Source organism: Artemia sp. Qi Xiang Cuo, chromosome 5 (genome assembly GCF_049724085.1).
Source record: "Artemia sp. Qi Xiang Cuo chromosome 5, ASM4972408v1, whole genome shotgun sequence".
In the NCBI taxonomy this organism is placed as follows: Eukaryota; Metazoa; Arthropoda; class Branchiopoda; order Anostraca; family Artemiidae; genus Artemia; species Artemia sp. Qi Xiang Cuo.
Window position 1 is genome coordinate 21,739,683 of NC_142798.1, and position 21,108 is coordinate 21,760,790.

Sequence of the window (21,108 nt, forward strand, 5' to 3'; positions counted from 1 at the left end):
CTTTGGGGGTCTGGGTGGGTCTTTGGGGGCGCCGGTGGCTCTGTGGGAGTCCGGGGGACCTTTGAGGACCGGGGGAGGGCCTTTGGGGTCCGGGTGCCCTTTGGGGGTCCGGGGGGCCCTTTGAGGACCAGAGGAAGGCCTTTGAGGGTCTGAGGAGGGCGTTTGGCGGGCTGGGGCTCTATGGGAGCTTGGGGGACCTTGGAGTCCCGGGGGCGGCCTTCGGGGGTGTGGGGGGGGATCGGAACCCTTTGGGGTTGGGGTAGAGGACCTCACAACACTGTTCAAATGGAACTTGTGTATTATAACGACCACAGAGTTTCACCCTCAAATTCTCTTCTAAAACCTTTCCTAAAATCTTCTTTCAAAATGTCTCTAACTGTTTCGCCGAAATAATCCCATAAAATGGATAAAACGGTTTCGCCCAAATAATCCCTAAACGTAATTTCAGCGTGTTCCTTTTGTTTGGCATCTATGCGCTAACGCATTTCAAATTTCTAGGAAACCCTTTCCTACGTTAATCTCTTCATCTCATAAATTTTCCTAGCTAAACTATTAGGGTTTCGTTAGAATATCAATTTATCTCTCCGACTTAAAGCTCCGTGAAGCCGTATTTAAAAATAGAATTTCTATCTCTTTAGACTCCCGCATAATTCCAAGATAACAAGTGATGTCAATTATAATTCCTGACACTAAAGATCAATGAAGCCCTATTTAAAAATAGAATATTAATTTTTCTCTCTGACCTAAAGAACGTTTATCCCTCAGACCTAAGATTAAAGAAGCCTTAATGTTTCTTAATTCTGCCCTTCGTGAATCAATAAGTTCCCCTAGCGATTATGTAAATCAAGTTCACAAGTGCTACTCGTGACAGGACCACGCGGTTTATAGTTTTCCATGTGAGAAAATTCCTGTTTTTCCAAGTGAGAAAATTCCTGTTTTTTAATTCTCAATGAGAAAACAATATAAAAGACATGAATTGCTGTTGACATCCATAAATGTGACAAAGTTCCTGTTTTTAAAATTCTCACTGACAAAAACCATTAAACATCCATGAAAAACATCAAATAAATCGACCGACACACATAACCATCCATGAATTATGTAAAAAAAGTTATAGGTGGCAGCAGGGGTGGGCAATGGGGGCTTTAGGGTCACCTCTACTTGTGTGTGTGTGTGTGTGTGTGTGTGTGTGTGTGTGTGTGTGTGTGTATGTATCCATATATAAGTAACCGTGAATGTTCGAGATTCGTGAATGTTGACATTCACCGGTGAATGTCCGAAATACCTCTTTTTTTCTCCTTGGATTTATTCAGTGTTGCCAGTCAACTTCTTCAATGTAATGCAAGGTTTGATGATGACAGGTTAGCTCAGATTAGGTTTGGGTAGCGTAGGCTTTTAACCCATTTCTGACGTTTATAATCAAATTTAACCAAAACCTAATCTAAACTAAAAGTTTTTCGTTTTAAGTTGGAGTCCTTCAACTGCTTCCCTTAACTGAATTTGTTGATAATAAACTGATAATGATGATGATAAATAAAATTTGTTGATGAATGTCACTGGCTTAACTGTCCAATTTTCTCCCGTCAACAGTATTTTAACCTTACACCTTCAGCCAGGAACAGTAAAAATCTCTATAATTCCTAATGACTCTATATGTGTCTCGACCGGTTGGAATTAATAAGACTAATATTTTGAATATAACCAGCTAATGTACCTTATAGAAAATGAATTTTTAATCAATAACTGACAATCGGAGCTCTACATTAGTTAGTTTCACCCATAGAAGATTAATTTTTAATCAATAAAGTAAAACAAGCTGAAGAAATACAGTTTAGGTAAATAATAACAGTTTTGCCTCGTATATATATATATATATATATATATATATATATATATATATATATATATATATATATATATATATATATATATATATATATATATATATATATATATATATATATATATATATATATATATATATATATATATATATATATATATATATATATATATATATATATATATGTATATGCATATAGACATATATAAGTTACCGTGAATGTTTTAATCAATAAATTAAAATAAGCTAAAGAAATATCGTTATAATTTCTTGTAAAATTTATCGTAACTTTTAATCAATAAATTAAAATAAGCTGAAGAATTACAATTTAGGTAAATAATAACAATTTTGCCTTATATATATATATATATATATATATATATATATATATATATATATATATATATATATATATATATATATATATATATATATATATATATATATATATATATATATATATGCATATGTACATATATAAGTTACCGTGACTGTTCGAGATTCGTGTATGTTGGCATTCACCAGTGAATGTCCGAAATACCCTTTTTTTCTCCTTGGATGTAATCAGGTTAGCTTAGATTAGGTTTGGTTAGCTTAGGTTTTTAACCCATTTCTGATGTCTATAACCAAATTTAACCAAACCTAATCTAAGCTAACATAATCTGATCCAACCTAACTTCAACTTTTACCATCAAAGCTTGCACAAAACTGAAAAAGCTGACTCGCAAAGCTAATTGAATCTAAACAGAGACCGTACACACACACACACATGCACACATATATATACATACATATATATATATATATATATATATATATATATATATATATATATATATATATATATATATATATATATATATATATACATACATATATATATATATATATATATATATAAGAACATTCCCACAACAAAAATACTTACAGACATAGGGGAAATTGGTTCCGTGCTATAAGGCGCTGATTGGCCTAAAGGCAAATTTTCTGGTGAGTTTGAAGACCAATGTGTTGGCGTGTTTGCTATAGGAACGGACGGCGTTGATGACGGAGATGATCTTCTTTCAGTCTTTATTGACATATCTAAAGCGCCACATATATCTCCAGATCTCCGCCGGGGACGAGCCTACGACAAATAGATTACAGTTATTGCATTTATCACGTCAATTTTCATCTCACATTTCAATTTTCATCTCACATTTTTCGAAGAGGTACAATTCCAAAATATATTTTTCTCAACAAGGCAAGACTGTTCCGAATGGTCAACACATTCTGTCATCAGCACATTGGTCTATTAAGTTAAGTCATCCCTCAAAAAAGAAAAAAAGGGGGCTCTTCAAAAAAAAGATAGTTGAAACCGGTAAAACAAACCAACGATTTTGACCACCAGCGATGCAAATAAATTGAAAATAATAGTAAATGTTTTGACATTCGGAGGCCTTTCTCAGCAGTAAGAAAGAGAAAAACAAGAAAATGAAAATACAACAGTTTTGTAATAGAATTTGGGCACCTTTCATTTTTTTTCAACTATCATCACCAATTTCGAAATGAACATTTACTCAATAAGCCAATTTATCAGGGAATTTCTTTGCAGATGTTTTGCAATATCTAAAAAAGCGAAAGTTGAAGTGTCAAGGAATGATATTAATGATTCAAGAAAGACTCAAAGCCATATTGCAAATTAAATCAATACAGGGAAAGAGATAGCAGAACGAGGGAAATACAAAGAAAGAAAAAGGAAGAAAAGAAGGCAAAAAGAGAAGTGGTAAATTATTATCAGCTGTATAATAAACAAAAGGGAAACAGAAAAGAAACGGTGCTAGATCATTCGGAAAAAATAAAAAAAATTCAAGATTTTCGACATAAAACGGAAAAGGCTGTTCCATTACTATCGGGAAGCATTCACTTAATACTGCTGGAATAAATAATATTTTCGTTTGTATATATGTCACTGTTTCTTACAGAGGCGGAACGTTCACGATCTACTTCCCTTCTATGAACTTCACAGGCCTAAACTGGTAAACATCATAGGCTTAAGCCAAAACTGACGGGCTTCACTAGCCCTTACTAATTCAGTAATTTTTTAATGACGGTTTTGTGTTTTATTGGAGAAGCAAGTCATTGGTGGCTTCATGATGAAAATGAAACGGGTTTACAGTCTGGACTAATGGTTCCCAACCGATTTCGGTCCCTGCCCAATTTAGGCATTTCTAAAACTCTCATGTACCAACCCCTCGTGATATTTGAGTTTTGATGTTCAAAATTTTATATGTATTCACCTGAAGAAAGCTTAAAAGGACATTGGTATTTGGTATACCAAATTGGTATTTTTTCTTAGGTCGTCTGCTAGGCATATGTTAAGCTAAAAAAAAACATCATCTGTATAAATTCCCTTTTATATAATGCATGACAGTATTGCAATACTATCATCTATCGGTTTTGCTCTCTAAATGTATATGAATATGACGTCATTCACATAAAAAATGTGTTTTTTTTTCAAAATTAAGGCTCTAAAGTATAGTCAGCCAAAGGGTGCATGTCTTGCCCATGACCCACGAGAATATTGTCATGCCCCACCGGTTGGGCCTGCACCCCACGTCGGGAATTACTGGTCTGCAAACTGATATGAAAAAAAGACAGTATTGCAATACTATCATCTATCTGTTTTGCTCTCTAAAAGTATATGAATATGTCGTCATTCGCATAAAAATGTGTTTTTTTTTCAAAATTAAGGCTCTAAAGTACAGTCAGTCAAAGGGTGCATGTCTTGCCCATGACCCACGAGAATATTGTCATGCTCCACCCGTGGAACCTGCACCCCACGTCAGGAGTTACTGGTCTGCACACTGATATGAAAAAAGAGACCTTAAAAAAAGAAAATGAATAAATTATTTCAAATAATTTCATCCTTCTTTCATCCCCTTCCGAAATGTACCTTAGCATTCTGAATTAAATTTCTAGGAGAGAACAGCCAATTTGGGAAAGTGAAATAGCCATAGAAACAGTTTAATAGAAGTTCTATTCTTTAGCAGTTAAAAGAACAAGGATTTTGATCAAAAGCCTACCTATCTTTTAATGGGATGCATTATGGATGAAACTGCTTATATTCTAGATGAATTCTTGAATTTTAACGAGAGAAATACAAGAATTTTAAGAACGTGCTTTGGTCATGTTTTACATGCATGATCTGCATAATAATCAGCTATCTTCGGCACAAGGACCCCGGTTGCAAATATGGCAAGTTCCAAAAGGTACCACCTCCAGACCCTTTTGAAGGTTACTACTACCTTTGCTAAGGAAAAGCATAGGTTCAATAACTGTTCAGTGTCTTATGAAATATTGTTGCTTCAGGATAATTCTCGTCCGTTACACGAGCTACCAACTCATACAGCCTTAAATTATCTAAATGGAAATACTAGCCTCAAATCATCAAATATATGATGGCACCTAAAGGGGTTGATAACCTTGCCTAGCATTTCTACTACTACTAACAACTCACTGCAGCACCAAGCTGCCTGAGGTCAACACAGCTACGCAGGCTCCTCCTCTATCTCAATCTATTAATAGCCTCCCTCTTTACACCCTCCCAGGAAGATCCCATTTCCCTTAAACCTTTCCTTACAACATCCTTTCACCCCAACCGGGGAAAACCTGCTTTTTACTTGGCCCTAGACGGTTGACTGAAAAAGACAATTTTTGCCAATGTGTCATCCTTCATCCGCAAAATATGACCTGGCCATCTCACACTTTCTCTCACTATAGCCCTAGAAAGCGGGATTGAATCACACTTTTCGTACTAGTACACACTTTTTGCACTTTTCGTAAAGCTCTCTTCTCAACTGAATCAAACGCTTGCTCATAATCTATAAAACTGAGGACTAAAGGTTTTTGATGACTCAACACTTCTCAGTTATTAATCTTGAAGTGAAAATTAGGTCGACAAATCCTCTACCCGTCCTAAAACCACAATGTTATTCTCTCAAAACTTTATTTACAGCATCTTTAAGTCTAAAAAGTTTCATCATTATAAGTAATTTTCTACCAACAAAAACCAGGCTAATGCCTCTATAATTACCACACTTACTCTTATCACCTTTTTTATGGAGGGGTTTAAGTAGAGTTATCCTAAAACTACTAGATACTTCCCCCTTTTCAAAAATCATATTCGTAATCTTCAGTAGCTTATTTCTAACCTCATAACAACTGTATTTAAGAAACCCATTTACCACGCTAACAGCACCTAGGGCCTTATTATTTTTAATCCTTTTAGTACTATCACTAATTCTTCCTTGCAGAATAAATCTTCCTTAACATCCAAGTGTCAAAAAAAATTTCATTCTTCTCTATATCTTTACCTGTAACTATATCCGGATTTAGCACATTCTCAAAATGTTCTGCCCATCTCTCTTTAACTCTGTTCTTTTCACTAATTGTGGCCCCGTTCCTATCTTTAACTGGGACAAGTCCAGATTGATTGTTTCCTCTCAATTTATTAACATGCCAGAACAATATTTTACTATTATGTCGCCTGGCTGCATCTACCAGATCTTCCCGCAATTTTATCCATGGCCTTTATACCCTCTTAGTTCATATTTTACCGCTTTTCTCCACTTTGCACTACTGCAACATTTTCTTGCATTACTGCAGCCACTTTGCATTTCTTAACAAGATTGTCTATTTCTTGACTCTTGACCATGCTTTGGTGTCTGATCCCTGGGCGTCACAAAATCGCGGCAGCACGTCACTCCCTAACTAAACGACGGAAAGTTTATAACTTAATTTCAATCATGGTTGCATCGATAGCTGCAATCTAGTACCATCTGCAGCCTATCATAACCGAAGTTCAAAAATCGTTTTGAAAAAAAAAACTATGTAGTGATCAAAACGTTTCATTTAGAGACGATTTATGATTGATTACTATTATATAGTTTATCTTGGAGATAAAAGTTTCTTGCGAAATTTTTTTTGACAATTTTCGAAAAAGAAACTTCACAGAAATGGCGGTGGATCACGATGGAAGTTTCCCCATTTTAATCACAATGGTTGAAAACCATAAACTGGAGGTTTTCTGCCCTATGTTGAAAAACGGGAAATTACTTTTTGGTATGTGCAACAGGAATATATCTCCTTTTTTCCACCAATTTCTATCCAAAACTTCAATTCATCCAAAAATGTCTTCGGTCAATAACAAACAGAAAACCTTGCTACATCTTATGGAAGATACGTGTTTTAATACATGCAATATGTGTTTTAATGTCCCTCAGAGGTGTCTACCAGGGTGACTTATTACTAGCTATACAGACAGCTATACAGTTATTTTCTGAATTTACCAAGTTTTTTTTTTCGCTTATCTTATTTCGTGCAACCTCCGACGAGAAGACAAAAGTTCCAATGACCTCAGATAAGTTAATTACCCTGAAAAACTTTCCATCTATATTATCGCCAGCCAGTTTCGAATGAAGCTCTCCCATCTTTGTGCAAAGAAAAGTTTAGAGGTCTTTCCGCTGACATACATAAAATAAAGAATATAAGAGGGACAGAAAAGAGGCAGTCCCAGATAATCGTTACAAAGACCGGCGCTTAGAAAAAATTATCAGACTCACTTAAGGGTCAGGTTGGTGTGCTTAAGAAACTCTTTAGAAGAAAATGCTAATAATTCAGCAAAATAAATTCAGCAATAAAAGATCGCTAATAAAAACGATACGCCCCAGAGGAAGACCACATGCAAAAGGGTGGACGTCATCCACGTTCAACTCCCTACCAGAAGTATCAACCCCAAGGAAGCTCCAACTTTTACTCTAGATAAGAAAACACCACTCAGTAGAAGACTAATACCGTTGAGTTCCCTCTACATAAGTGACGCATCAGAGCTTTAAGTCAATGCCAAGTAATAACAGTATTAAAATCAGCAACTCCGATTTCCTACGAAAATTTGTCCTAAGTAAACCCATTTAGCCTAAAAATTTTTGAATTTCAAACCAATAAATACTTCTTAAGTCTGGCTCTAAGAGTGCATGTAGCCAATATAAAAAAGCAACAACTTAGAAGTCTCGCATACTAGCCATGAAATAAACCGATCCTTCTCTTGGGTGAATTCTAAGGAACAAGGACCTGGAAATACCTTAAACTATATCTACAAAAACTAAATTCCGACAATACAAAATCTTCGTTGGATAGTTTTCAGATACTGTAAAAGTTCTCGAGAAAGAAGGCCTTCACGGGGACTTAGGTAGCTACCAACTTTTACAAGAAATTATAACTGCAAAAACTGCTCAAACTAATACTGCCAATATTATATTAAGTTAAATCTAGCTTTTGGTTCTGAGGAAAACTCAAAACGCTTTTCAATATTAGCTCTACCAACCACCAGGATCTTAAGAGAGAGCTAATCAGCCTATTTCGTCTAAGGTCCCATCGATCAAACTGAAGTTTTACTAAAGTAAAAGCAGGAACAAACACAAGTACTAATCAAAAAAAATTCTTTGCATATTCATAAAAAAAAAAAAAATATGCTATTTTTAAGAAAACATATTAATAGAAAAAAAAAAGATTTTCAAGTCCATATATGTCTTCTGGAAAGTGAAAGAAAATATAAAAACGACGGGACTTATTCAGCTTTTATGGAGTCCTTCTTATGGATAGAACAGAATACAACATTGTTTTATTAACAAACAAACTCTCAGAACATAAAAAACCGCCTAATTTGTTGCTTTCTGTCAGCTATACTACATTGTATAAAAAAAAGTACACAAGTACAGTATAAAAACATACAGCGATGAACCCAATTGGCCTGTCAAATAAAAATGAGTACAATGAATAAAATGAATAAAAATGAGTACATAAGTAAAATGTAAGTAACATAAGCAAAAGTAAAAAGTAAGTAACATAAGTAAAATGAATAAAAATGAGTACAAAAGTACAAACATAAGTACATTATAAAAACATACAGCGACGAACCCAACTGGCCTGTCAAAATAAAAAAGAAACAAACAAACTAACACATTTACAATACATATAGAAGGGAAAAAACGGGGGGCAGTGTTCTTCTTACCGCCCGATAACTGTCGCGCCTATACTGTGCAAGTTATTTGAATTGCTTGTTGTAAATAGTCTTAGTGCTACATGTAACACGCCGGATAACCAATTTGGTGTCAAGAAGAAGATGAGTAGAGAAGACGCGCATTATTTGATTGTTAATTTGTTGATTGACGCCGATGATTCAAATGAGACTTTGTATTTTGCCGGTCACGATGTCAACCACGCGTTTGACTCCGGTGTGCACCTTCAGATATTGTTGTCGGCCCGGAAACGTGGCGTGGATAAGTCTATTATACGCGCACTGAGGAATATGTATAGTAATTTAAAAGCGCGTGTAAATGTACCTTGTGTTAATGCTTTAACCCTATCTTCTAGTCTTATACCCGTAAAGAAGGGAATACGCCAAGGAGCACTTACTTCACCACCGCTATTTAATATTAGTAGTATTTCACCACAAGAGCCGGTTCAGTGTAAATGGATACTTAGAGGTCTCAATGTTTTGCTGATTGATTGTGCCGACGACATTTTGGACGTAAGGACAACTCTTGTTGGCATCGAAGAGACTTCCCGTGTTTTGAGTAAGGAGTACGGTAACATAGGTCTTTCTTTCAATCCCCAGAAGAGTGAAGTTCTCGCATTTAATAGCCGCGTTAAAGATAGTGTACCAGTTGATGTTATTTTCGGAATTTATACGATTAAGTCTTCGTCTAAGATTATGTACCTCGGCCTTCCAATTTGTAGCGATCTTAAAGAAAACCACGATTACCTTGTTTCGTTGTTCGCTGTAAAGACACGCAGAGGTTATGGAATCCTCGTTTCAACGAAGTGCCACTTTAACCGTTTTCTACTTTCAAGGGTGTATAATGCTTTTGTTTCGCCACATGTGCTAGCCCTATCTCCGTTTTGGAAAATATTTACTTCGTCTGATCGCCGTAATATTCGGTCTATTTTCTAGAGATATGGCAAGTATCTGCTTCGTCTTCCAGTTTGGATGAGGAATTCGAATATATCTCTGAAGTATGGTATAGCCGACCCGTTTATAGCTGTACTGAATCGCCGTGTTCGATTTGCAAAGGCGTTTGAACCAAGCCTCTCTTCATTATATGTTGCAATAACATAAATTTGTCTTCTTTTTTTTTGTCGTAGGAATGTTCTTAATCTTGTTTTTCTGTTGTTGAGTTTTCTTCGGATATTTTGTTGTTATTTGATGTTACTTTTTTTTCTTTTCTTGTACTCCATTTACAACATTTTGTATGTTTAATAATGGGTAATAAAATAATAATAATAATAATAATATGACAAATTGCAATTTTCATTCATTTATGATTTAGCTAATTAAGCTTTTATCAGAACTCTTCTTCCGGCAGTATTCTATAATTTTCACTCAATGATGAAATCTAATGGTCCTATGTCAATTTTAATTCTTGGTCAACCTGCCTGAGACTCTAGACTAGGCCGGCATGCCTTTTCAAATACTGACAAACAAGCATTTGTCCAATAAGAGAGTCATACTTACTCCCGTCATTTAACCGTGACAGCAGCCATTTAAAAATTTACCTCTCAGTTACTTGGACCATCTGTCTTGGCTTTTTCTTTCTACAATTAGCCATGTCTTGATGCAACCTACTGTAAAATACTTGATTTTCAATTCAAAATCAACGGACTCGGAAAGGAAAGTTATACAAAGGAAATTTATAAATATGATTGAGCATCTCTCCCTTCAAACTATTTGAAAATCACTCTAACTATCCTTTAATACTTCATAAATTGAGAATGAACTCATATTTGGAAAATCGGGAAGCTGAAACTAGAAGAATCCTTTATGGAAATGCAATCCACATTGGTTTCCTGGCAAAATCTTCTAGTAAAGCTTGCAATGATGACAGTAATGCATAATTCCCAAGAAAAACATCTGCACTGGTTTGATAAGAATCCTTAGAAAGGGTGTATAAATTCACAATACAGATTTTAGCCTTTCAGTCTGACAATGAAATAGAAGCAAAAAGACTGAAGTTCAAGTCATATATCAAAGTAGTTGATATATATGTCTTCAAGATTCTCCGCTTGAAATTCGACAACTTTTGAATTCACTGAAAGAAGATTACTCATAACTTTTATTTTACGCAGTCAGTCGATACAATCTGAGATTTATAAACAGCATAGTTATAAAAAGAGGGGAAGCAAAAAAACGCAAATAGTTTACTCCGCAGAGATTGACAAGAAAAAGGTGCTGCTGACCAAGATTTTAGTTTGTAATTGTTTTTATTCTTGAAGTTAAAACTTGATGGAAATAGATGGCAAACAAATACAAAACCAATCCAGATAGGCCGTGGATATTCTTAAGTAATAGGGCCTTCATGAGTCATGTAATGACGCAGTGGGTTAGACCTTAGGCTGGTAATACGGGAACCACAGATCGAACCTAGCTGTAGCAACACACTGCAGGGCCTAGAATTTGATTCCCGTGATGAGATTATGCAAAAGCGTCTCCATATTAATCCAAATAAGAAGAAGAAGGACCTTCCGTCCTTTGTTTGAGTCTCATAGCCTCTCATAACTGGCTTTCTTTCAGTGCAACAGCGAACTAAAATTTATTAGGCTTTGTTTTAGATTTGTGTTCTTAGCTTTTAATAACGGTCACCATGGTTTTCATCAAGGCCGTACCCAGGATTTTTTTCTGATAGGGTTTTATTAAAAAAAATTTCGGGGGGGGGGGAGAGGTTTGCACAAAAAAACATAAAAAAACACATACAAAATTTGTTTATATCCGTTTTCGTTACGTTTTTACGAGTCAGGCAAACATTTCGGGGGGGGGGGGTCAAACCAGGTAACTCCCCCTGGATACGGCCCTGGTTTTCAGTAAAAACTAGTCATATATTATTGCAGCCAAACGTAAGGAATCAAAATTTATCTCACTTAGTCACCAGAACCTGTAACTCTGGTTACTTTCTAGAACATAATTGATTTTAGAACCAAACCTTTGACATACGACACGTCCATAGATATAAGAAATAGGAATAGGTTCTGCAAGATTTCGTGGTTACCCGTTAATTTAGAGTCCTGCTATATATTCAAAATAAAGAGTCTTTATCACGGAAAATGTAATAAATAACACCAGCAAATAAGAATCCGGCCGCTATTCCCTTTTCTGTGTCTATGGGTAGATTAAGCTAAAAACCATAGTAACTGTGCATAATGTGATTCAGGATGGTCGCTATACTTCTTTCAGGAGTTTCGCCAGTTTCTACCAAAGTTCATTTCCAAAGCTTTGATAGTGAGACTACTAGGAAATAACACAGGGGTTTCCCCGCGGTAGACAAGAAAGTTTAGTCAAACTAAGATAGGTGGCATATTAAGGTTCTGAAATTAAATTATTTATCCCAAACAAATATTAAATTTTGAGTCCCAGCATGAAGAGAGACTCCGCAAAACAGTAAACATGGAATTCACCACAAGAGAAAATTAGTCCCAGTTAGCTTCATCAGAGTTTCTAGTTGGTTTATAATAGAATTATTTTATGGAGAGCATGTAATTAGGTTTTATCCGCATCCGGTTTTAATGAGAATTTCCTTCCCTTATAAATTTATTGTGAATATTAACAAAGGGTAATTATTACGTATCATTTCTCGATTTAGTGGAGAAGTTATAAGGGTGACACCTGAACTGTTGTTTACCTCCCGTCCTCGTTAAAACGATTTTCTTTTTCAATAAAAAGGTGGACTTCTTCATGTAGCTGAACGCAAACTGAAAACTCAAATACATCTACACGGGCCTCTCAGCTACGGTAGAGAACCACTAAATACTGTGTTCATGGAAGAAAAACTTCCATTATTTAACCTCAAAGATCCTTAAAGATTTCAGACCTTCCTTTTTTAACGTTATCAATCGTATGTAAACTATACAAATTGAGCTCTATTCTGGTCTTGCTGCAGAGTTGAGCGAGATCACTTTGTCCAGTTCAAAAAGAGATGGATGAGAGAAGGACGAGAGCTGAAACATAATTTTGTTGAACAAATAAAGAACAAAATTAGGTTCGTGTGGATAGATAAATTTTGTCCTTCGCGAAAAGGGGCCCTCAACTTAATTATAGGGAAGGCGTAGTTTGGACAAATTTAGACAAAACAATAGCTGTTGCGTTGGCGAATAGAAACACACTCACAAAACGGGAAAAAGATTTGGAAATGCACGCAAATACATAAGCAAGGCCTTCCCATGATTTTTTTTTCGGAGGGGTTTTTACTAAAAAAAATTGGGGGGGGGGCGTTTTGCAAAAAAAAAACAACGAAAAAAATGCATAAAAATTTGTTTATGTCCATTTTTGTTACGTTTTTACGAGTCAGACAAACATTTCAGGGGGGGGGGGGTCAAACCTCCTATCCCTCCCCCCTGGATACGACCTTGTAAAAAGGTACATAAAAACCAATCACAACTACGCCGACGTCTCAGACCCATACTTGACCACTGTCTTTGCCGTGGCTTCCAATATTCTAATTTTAGTTCAGAAACTTATCTTCATCTTCTCCAAAACTTTTTTCAACTGTAAAATAACATTCTTTAACTCGGCTATCCCACTTTTTTCATCTTCACTGCATCCACCATCTTTACTAATAATTCTTCCTAGGTTAGATATTCTACTTGCTCGATTTTCTCGTTACTCAATATCACCTCTTCAGCCATATTTATTCCCAAATTAAACGACTTAGTCTTCTCAACATTGATTTTCGAACCTATTCTTGCACCATAAACTCCTAAAACCTCTAAGCTCACTCATTTTACTAACGTTTTTATCTTGGACACTCGGATTATCTGAACAATCTAGGTCTAGGAGACTTCTACCTTCCTATTGGATTCCATGTTCTCCGATAGCCTCTGCCGTGTTCCTTAGTTTTAAGTCCGTCGAAATAATCTACATAATCGGGGATAAGGCACAACCCTGCTTAATTCCAAATTCCACGCTGAACCAACTACTAACCTCACTTCCTACCTTAACCGCACATACATTATTTTCATACCAAGCACTTATCACTTGAATGTGCTTTACGGCAGTAGCTACAATCATCATGGCTGTGGCAATAGCAGTAATCTATGAAAAAACGAACTCTAGCCTGTAGTAACGCAAACTTAAAAACTCGTTTCGAAAATAACTGTCAAGGGAGGAGGAATCGCCATTTGAAGCGGACTAAGGAATAGTAACTCTCTTTTCGATGAATCTTAATGATAAAAGTTCGTTGCGAAAATAAATTGGAGGAATTCCGAAAACCCAACGACCCAACGAAAATGAGGTCACATAGAAATGAAAAGTACACAACGGAAATCCCCATAGCCAAACACCCCATTTGGAAAAAATTATAGCTGAAACATCATACAGAGGTGATTAAGGACTCATTTGAAAGTAAATTGTTACATCTAGTGTCTTTTGTGATTAACAAAAGACAGTATTGAAATAAAATACAAATTCAACGAAAACTGCATCTTCATATACAAGATGATATAACACACGCATCTTTCGACAAGAGATGATATAACACACGTATATTTTTACTTTACCATACAAGGGAAGGACATTCACTAAAGCTCTTCTATCAGCCGAATCAAATGCCTGTTCGTAATCTACAATTATTGTACATACAACCATTTGTATACATCTAAAAACGACCTATAATAACCGTTGACTTTGTATGATCTCCGTGTATGATTAGGGAGTAACCCACCACCGCGTGGGACATGGCCTTTGAAGCTGTGAGGTTAAATATATTAGCCTTATAATAATCTTTAATCGATTCGCAACAGCACAATTTCTGCTCGATAGTATTTAAGCCCTATTTGGGCTAAAATTGTCTTTATGTGGCACTAAATGGCAGAGATTGGCACCTTGCAGTGGCACGACCTCAATTAATAGTTAATAAGGGAAAAAAAATTTATTTCCCTTCGAATGACATATCTCCCAATACTCTACGACCACTGGTTTGGTGTTTCACTCCGGTGAAAACTCATGCACAACCATCTATCTCTAACATAATCAGAATTTTTCTTTTAGTAGATATGGGCTTAAAACCACTACTGAAGTGTTCTCAGATATGCTAAATTTGATGGCGAGTTTTTTAAGTGTTTTTTTTTCTTTTTTCTGAAACAATACAAATTTCAATTTCATATTCTTAGAATCACCATAAAAAGCAAATTCTTTGGCTGTATATAGTCACCAAAATACTGTGTTTCGGCTTCTATTGACAACTATATTTTACTTATCGTTAAATATCATGAATGGGTTTGATTTTTTTACTAAAATAAGGATGACACCAGCTTTGGGAAAATGTACTCTGTTTATCGATTCAATCTCGACTCATTCATTCAAGAAAACATTCCTGGAATACGTTTCTGAAATTGCTTATCGTATGTGGCCACACTACCAGAAGATACTCGTACTAATAATAATAATAAAAAAAGAACAGAAATCGAAATTTTCGGTACAGAAATCCAAATTTTCGGTCGGAAAACGCATCTATTTCGAAACGCAAGACTCGGAGACCTGTCATCCTAATTTTCAGGGACCGCTTTACTACGATTCCGCTTTTTAAAATTTTAGCACAAACACAATATGGAGGTCGGCTTATCTTTTTATACCTTTTGAGTACAATTCAGTCGTCATTTTCTGAAGGATTGAGAGTGGATTTACAAAAAGATTACTTGGGTTCAAGAGAGTAAACTTTTGCTAAATGCACTTTTGGGATTTGCAACTTCGAACTTCTCATCCGGTCTCGTCAATATTAAATACGAAAAACGAAAAATTTTAGCACAAACACAATATGGAGGTCGGCTTATCTTTTTATACCTTTTGAGTACAATTCAGTCGTCATTTTCTGAAGGATTGAGAGTGGATTTACAAAAAGATTACTTGGGTTCAAGAGAGTAAACTTTTGCTAAATGCACTTTTGGGATTTGCAACTTCGAACTTCTCATCCGGTCTCGTCAATATTAAATACGAAAAACAGCTTCACAGTAAGAACAAGAAAATTCAAAGAGCTAAGAGCATTCAAAGGTTAAAAAAGTCCTCTAACATGAAACTTTTCAATATAATAGTGTTTCCGCCTCTAATTACAAAGAAACATTCCGCAAACTTTTTCCTCAGTTACAAGATTAACAATTTTCAGATCAGGTTATAAATGTAATATGAGAGTCAAGAGACCAAAGCAAGGGCGTATCCAGAATTTGTGTTTGGAGGGGAGTTCACAAAAAAAACATCGTCACAAAACGCGTCAAACATTTGTCAATATACGCTTTTTCTTACAGGTCGAACAGAAATTTCGGGGGGGGGGGGGCGGGGGCCTGTAACCTCTCCTGGATACGGTCTTGGACCGAAGAACGTTTAAAAAAGGACCCCTGACAGATTAAATAGAAGAAAGTAAACAGGGAAGAGAAGGGTATTTAACTAAAAAATCCTGGGGAAGAACATGAAAAATATGGAGCCATGGAAAAATCACAAAAATTTGCATTTCCAGATTTTCTCTCCCTGAAAAATCATTTTAGCATCTCAGGCTCCCCTTAAAAGAGTGATAAAGGGTCGCCCTTTTCTTGGGCGATTTTCATTTTCAAAGTATTATTATACAACACTTAAACCAAACAGTTCGTGATAACGAACAGTATGTAAGGAGTGACCCGGTTCAATAGTAACCAAAACTCTAAAAAACGGAATTTTGATACCAAGAGATACATCGAAAGAATCAGATTTCTATGCTGATTTCAAATATATAAGTTTCATTAAGTTTAGTCTTACCCATCAAAAGTTAAGCGCCTGAGAAAATTTGCCTTGTTTTCGAAAAGAGGGAGAAACACCCACTCAAAGTCATAGAATCTTGATCAAAATCACACCATCAGATTCAGCGTATCGGAGAACCCAGCTACAGACGTTTTAAGCTCCTATCTGCAAAAATGTGGAATTTTGTATTTTTTTGCCAAAAGAAAGATCGCCGATACATGTTTATTTGTTGTTTTTTCCCCTAGGGGCGTTTGGATCTACCCAGTATTCCTAGAATGTCGCGAGAAGGCTCACTTCAACGGAAATTAAAAGTTCCACTGGCCTTTTTAAGTGACCGAAAAAATTGGAGGGCAACTAGGCCCCCTCCCACTCTCATTTTTTTCCAAAAGTCACTGGATCAAAATTTTGAGATAGCCATTTTGTTCAGCAAAGTCGAAAAATCTAATAACTATGTCTTTGAGGACGGCTTAATCCCCCAAAGTTCCCGGGGGAAGGTCTGCATGTCATGAACTTTGCCCGTTGTTTAAACCCGTTGTATTGGTTATTGGGAAGTATACAGACGTTTTCAGGGGGTATTTTTCTGGTGGTGGGGGCTCGGGGGTTACATGGGAGGATCTTTCCACGGAGGAATTTTTCATTGGGGAAGGTAATTTCCCATGAAGGGGATGCCAGAATTCCCAGCATTATTTACATAACGATCAGAAATTAAATAAAAAAAAACAAGTTTTTTCAACTGAAAGTAAGGAGCGACACTAAAATTTAAAACGAACAGAAATTAATACGTATATGAGGGGTTCTACCCCCTCGTCAATACCTCGCTCTTTACGCTAAAGTATTTTTAGTACTTTCTAATGAACTATTTATTCCAATTAAACAGCATTTGTGATTCAGGGGTAGTTCTTAAAGAATTGGAACAAAATTCGAACTTTAGCGTAAAGAGCGAGGTATTGACGAAGTGGCAAACCCCCTTATACACGTAATAATTCCTGTTCCTTTTAAGTTTTAATATTGCTCCTTACTTTCAGTTAAAAAAAGTTTTTTTTTTTTCAATTTAATTTAAGCATAAAGACCAGGGAAGGAGCTACGCTAATAATTGGATTATTCTGAGATAATATTAAACATGAACAGAAATCAAATAAATGAACAAATAAAAAATTAAAGAGTAACATCAAAACTTAAAACGAACAAAAACTATGGAATATAATAGAACGAATGCTGCCTTTTCCGCCCCCAACTCTTAACCCTAAATTGTGGCTAGTGCTATACTGAAAGCATTTTATGGCCCAATATAAAAAGCAAACTGGCACTTACAAGTGTATTATTTACCGGTTGCCTTTCAAAACATTTAAGCTGAAAATTGTATCATTTGAAGTTAATGCGCCTAAATAAGCTCTTTCATTGTAGAAGGAGCGAGATAACACATTTTCTATGTGGACTTTTTACTACATTGCTCGAGTGTAAGAGCAATCATTACTGTAAATCAGTGGTTCTCAAACTGTGGTAAGCGTACCCCTTTGGGGTACGCAAATTTTTTAGGAGGTTTGCGGCCAGCCAAAAAAAATATAAAACAACCCTTTAACTCTAGGACTGGCAATTTATTTATATTTTAACTGTAGTTTACTTAGTACCGGTAACTGAGAAGGGGTAACTAAAATGTTTCGTGGGTAAATAGGGGTACAGTGTCTAAATAAGTTTCAGAACCTCTGCTGTAAAGTATGAGACTAGAGACTAAAGAATTAGTCACTTTATCATATAGAAAGGTAAAAAACAATGAATGGGGTCGGGCATTATCGTGAATGAAAGCCATGCTTTTTGTGAGTATTTCTCAGCGCTTCTTCTGTATTGCGCGGCGCAGTTTTTTTTAAGTGTCTCACAGTAAACTCCTTTATTGATTGTTTCCCCTTGCGGCAAAAACTCAATCAGTAAAATGCCTTGTCTGTCCCAAAATACTGTATACATGAATTTTTGAGGTGTAAAAATTTCCTTGGGTTAGACTTTTGCTGGCGACGAATTGTACCTCCATTCCATCGATTGCGATTTGGTCTCAGGGGGTATCATAAGTAACCCAATTTTCATCCCTCTTGACTATCTGCGATAAAAACGAATCGACATCATCGTCATTACGTATCAAAAAATCAAGTGCACTGCACATCCTTTGTTTTGGGTAATTTCATACAATAGGCGGGATTTCTTATTAGCCCAGTCATTATAAGCAAGCGCTAGGAAATGCGTACAAACATGAGCCAGTTCAGAATGACGTATTTTCGTCCAGCTTGGATCACAGTTACTACCGCGCATGCAGGAGACTGCGATTGCAGAGTTGCCGCGAAAAAAAAAAATGAAAACAGAACTAAATTTTCGAACATACCTTCTATTCAGTGCAATTAAAGTAGGAGGGTAGTTCCCGCCCCAACCGCCCCTGGTTTTTCTGATAAAGTACAAAGGACAGTAAAAATGAAATCTGATTCTTAAAACTGATAAAGTGAAAATTTACACAGCCATATACGTCTAAAAAAAATTAGGAAAAACCAGGAACTCAATTTTTAACGAAAAAGACCTCCATAAAAAGCTATGCAGTTATAATACTCCATAGTTTTCTATGGACTTTGAAAATAGTGAGTATGTGTACTCTAACATCTTATTATCGAACAGATATTGAAAAGAAATATACATGTCACTGAATAGCTAAAAATCTAAGCTGATTAATTGACAGACCTACAAGAAAATCGTTTTATAAAAACCAATTTCTTATTTTGTTATATTTATCCCTTTAGCGTTTAGACTTTATTTCGCATATAAATAGAATCCTTATTTTCTTCTAATTCCGAAAATATACTTTTTATTACTAAATTTATATCATGTAAGGCACAAATATTAAATTAAATTTTTTGCTTCAGACGTCAGGAGAAAAAAAACAATCAGACATATTTTATTCAACTGTTATTGTCTATTGAAATATCATCTGATTGTATGGGCGAACCATCCCATTGTGAGATAGACTATCCTACGTTATAACAGAAAAAGCATTGTCCAATTCCCAAATTAATTTCCACTTTTTTTCACAGTTCAGTGTGGCAAAATGGTGAAACTTTACAGAAGGCGCACAAAATCTTCGTAATTTTGTAAAAAAAAAAAAAAAAAAAAAAAAAAAAAAAAAAACGCTATCAAGTAGGAACAGACCTAAGATGGAGCCAGGGGCAAAAAAATATTTTTTTTTTTACTTTGATTTCCTTAGTACTTTAAAATTTATCGTTTACATAAAAATTCTTCAAAAATTATAACTGTCCCTAAGAACTTTAAACCCCTTAAGATTTTTTAGGGCGGTGGGCTGAAGTACGAAACGACTTTTCAGGCCATGATGTTAATATTTTTAAAGCATAAATCGTTAGAAACAAATATTCCTAGGGATTCGGACCACCTGAATCGGCATCAAATCGATCAAGAGATTGGGGTTGCTGACACAATTGTTCCAGTGGAGTCCCTCTATTATTCGGAGTCCTTTGAAATGGGTCACGCTCAGCTTCCTCAAAGTTATAATTTTATGGGCAATTTTAAGTCTAATGAATTGTATACATTTGAAATTATCCAGAAAAGTTTCTTTTGATTCCACTCAGATTCGATAGATTGCATAGATTACTATTAACTTACAGCTCATTACCACAAGCTATTTGAAGAGATTGTTACAAGTAACCCTTTAATTTGAACTGAGAGATTTTTTAAGTACAAACTCCCCTCCCCCTTGCGAAAGTTCATGGCCTTCACTACATACAATGATTTTTTCAAATATCTTTGTCATTTTGTTTTTAAATTGGATTCCCACATAGAAACGTTGGAACGAATAAGATCGACTGAGAAGTGCTCAAGGATTGGAACAATTTAGGACTGAGGGGAGGGGACTTAGGGCCCAAAATCCCGACCCTTGCATAAGTTCCTGGCCTTGACTACACACAATGATCTTTGCAAATGTCATTTTGTTTTTAAATTGAATTTCCGCGTAGAATCATAGGAGCAAAAAAGCAACATGAAACTTGGCAATATAATAGTACCCTCCATCTAATTGCGAAGAAACAACTAGCAAACTTTCTCCCCAGTTACAAGATTAACGACTTTTCATATCAAGCCAAAAATGTAATATCAGAATCACAAGAGCCAAAAATGTTAAAGAAAATGACCCCAAAGAAACTAAAGAGGGAAAAATTTATAGTCTTCTTTAGAGGGGAAAAAAAGTTGGAATATCGAATGGTGAACATCACACAAAGTCTTATTGCTTGAAGTTTTATACACCACTTCTTGGGTTTTATTACTGCACAATGGTTCAAATAAGCAACAGTAGAGACATTGAAGATGACTCTTTATTACATAGAGCGAAGAAGGGCAAATCGTAATATATATATATATATATATATATATATATATATATATATATATATATATATATATATATATATATATATATATATATATATATATATAT

The 21,108-nt window shown here is 35.5% G+C and overlaps 1 protein-coding gene across 1 annotated transcript in view; it reads right to left on the reverse strand.

Annotated features, from left to right (window-relative positions):
- Positions 1-21,108, reverse strand: part of LOC148951951 (uncharacterized) — a 181,467-nt gene that overhangs the window by 29,931 nt on the left and 130,428 nt on the right. Inside the window, exon 5 of the mRNA XM_089089106.1 lies at positions 2,768-2,969. Coding sequence (XP_088945232.1) covers positions 2,768-2,969 — 202 coding nt within the window. The remainder of the gene's footprint in view (positions 1-2,767; positions 2,970-21,108) is intronic.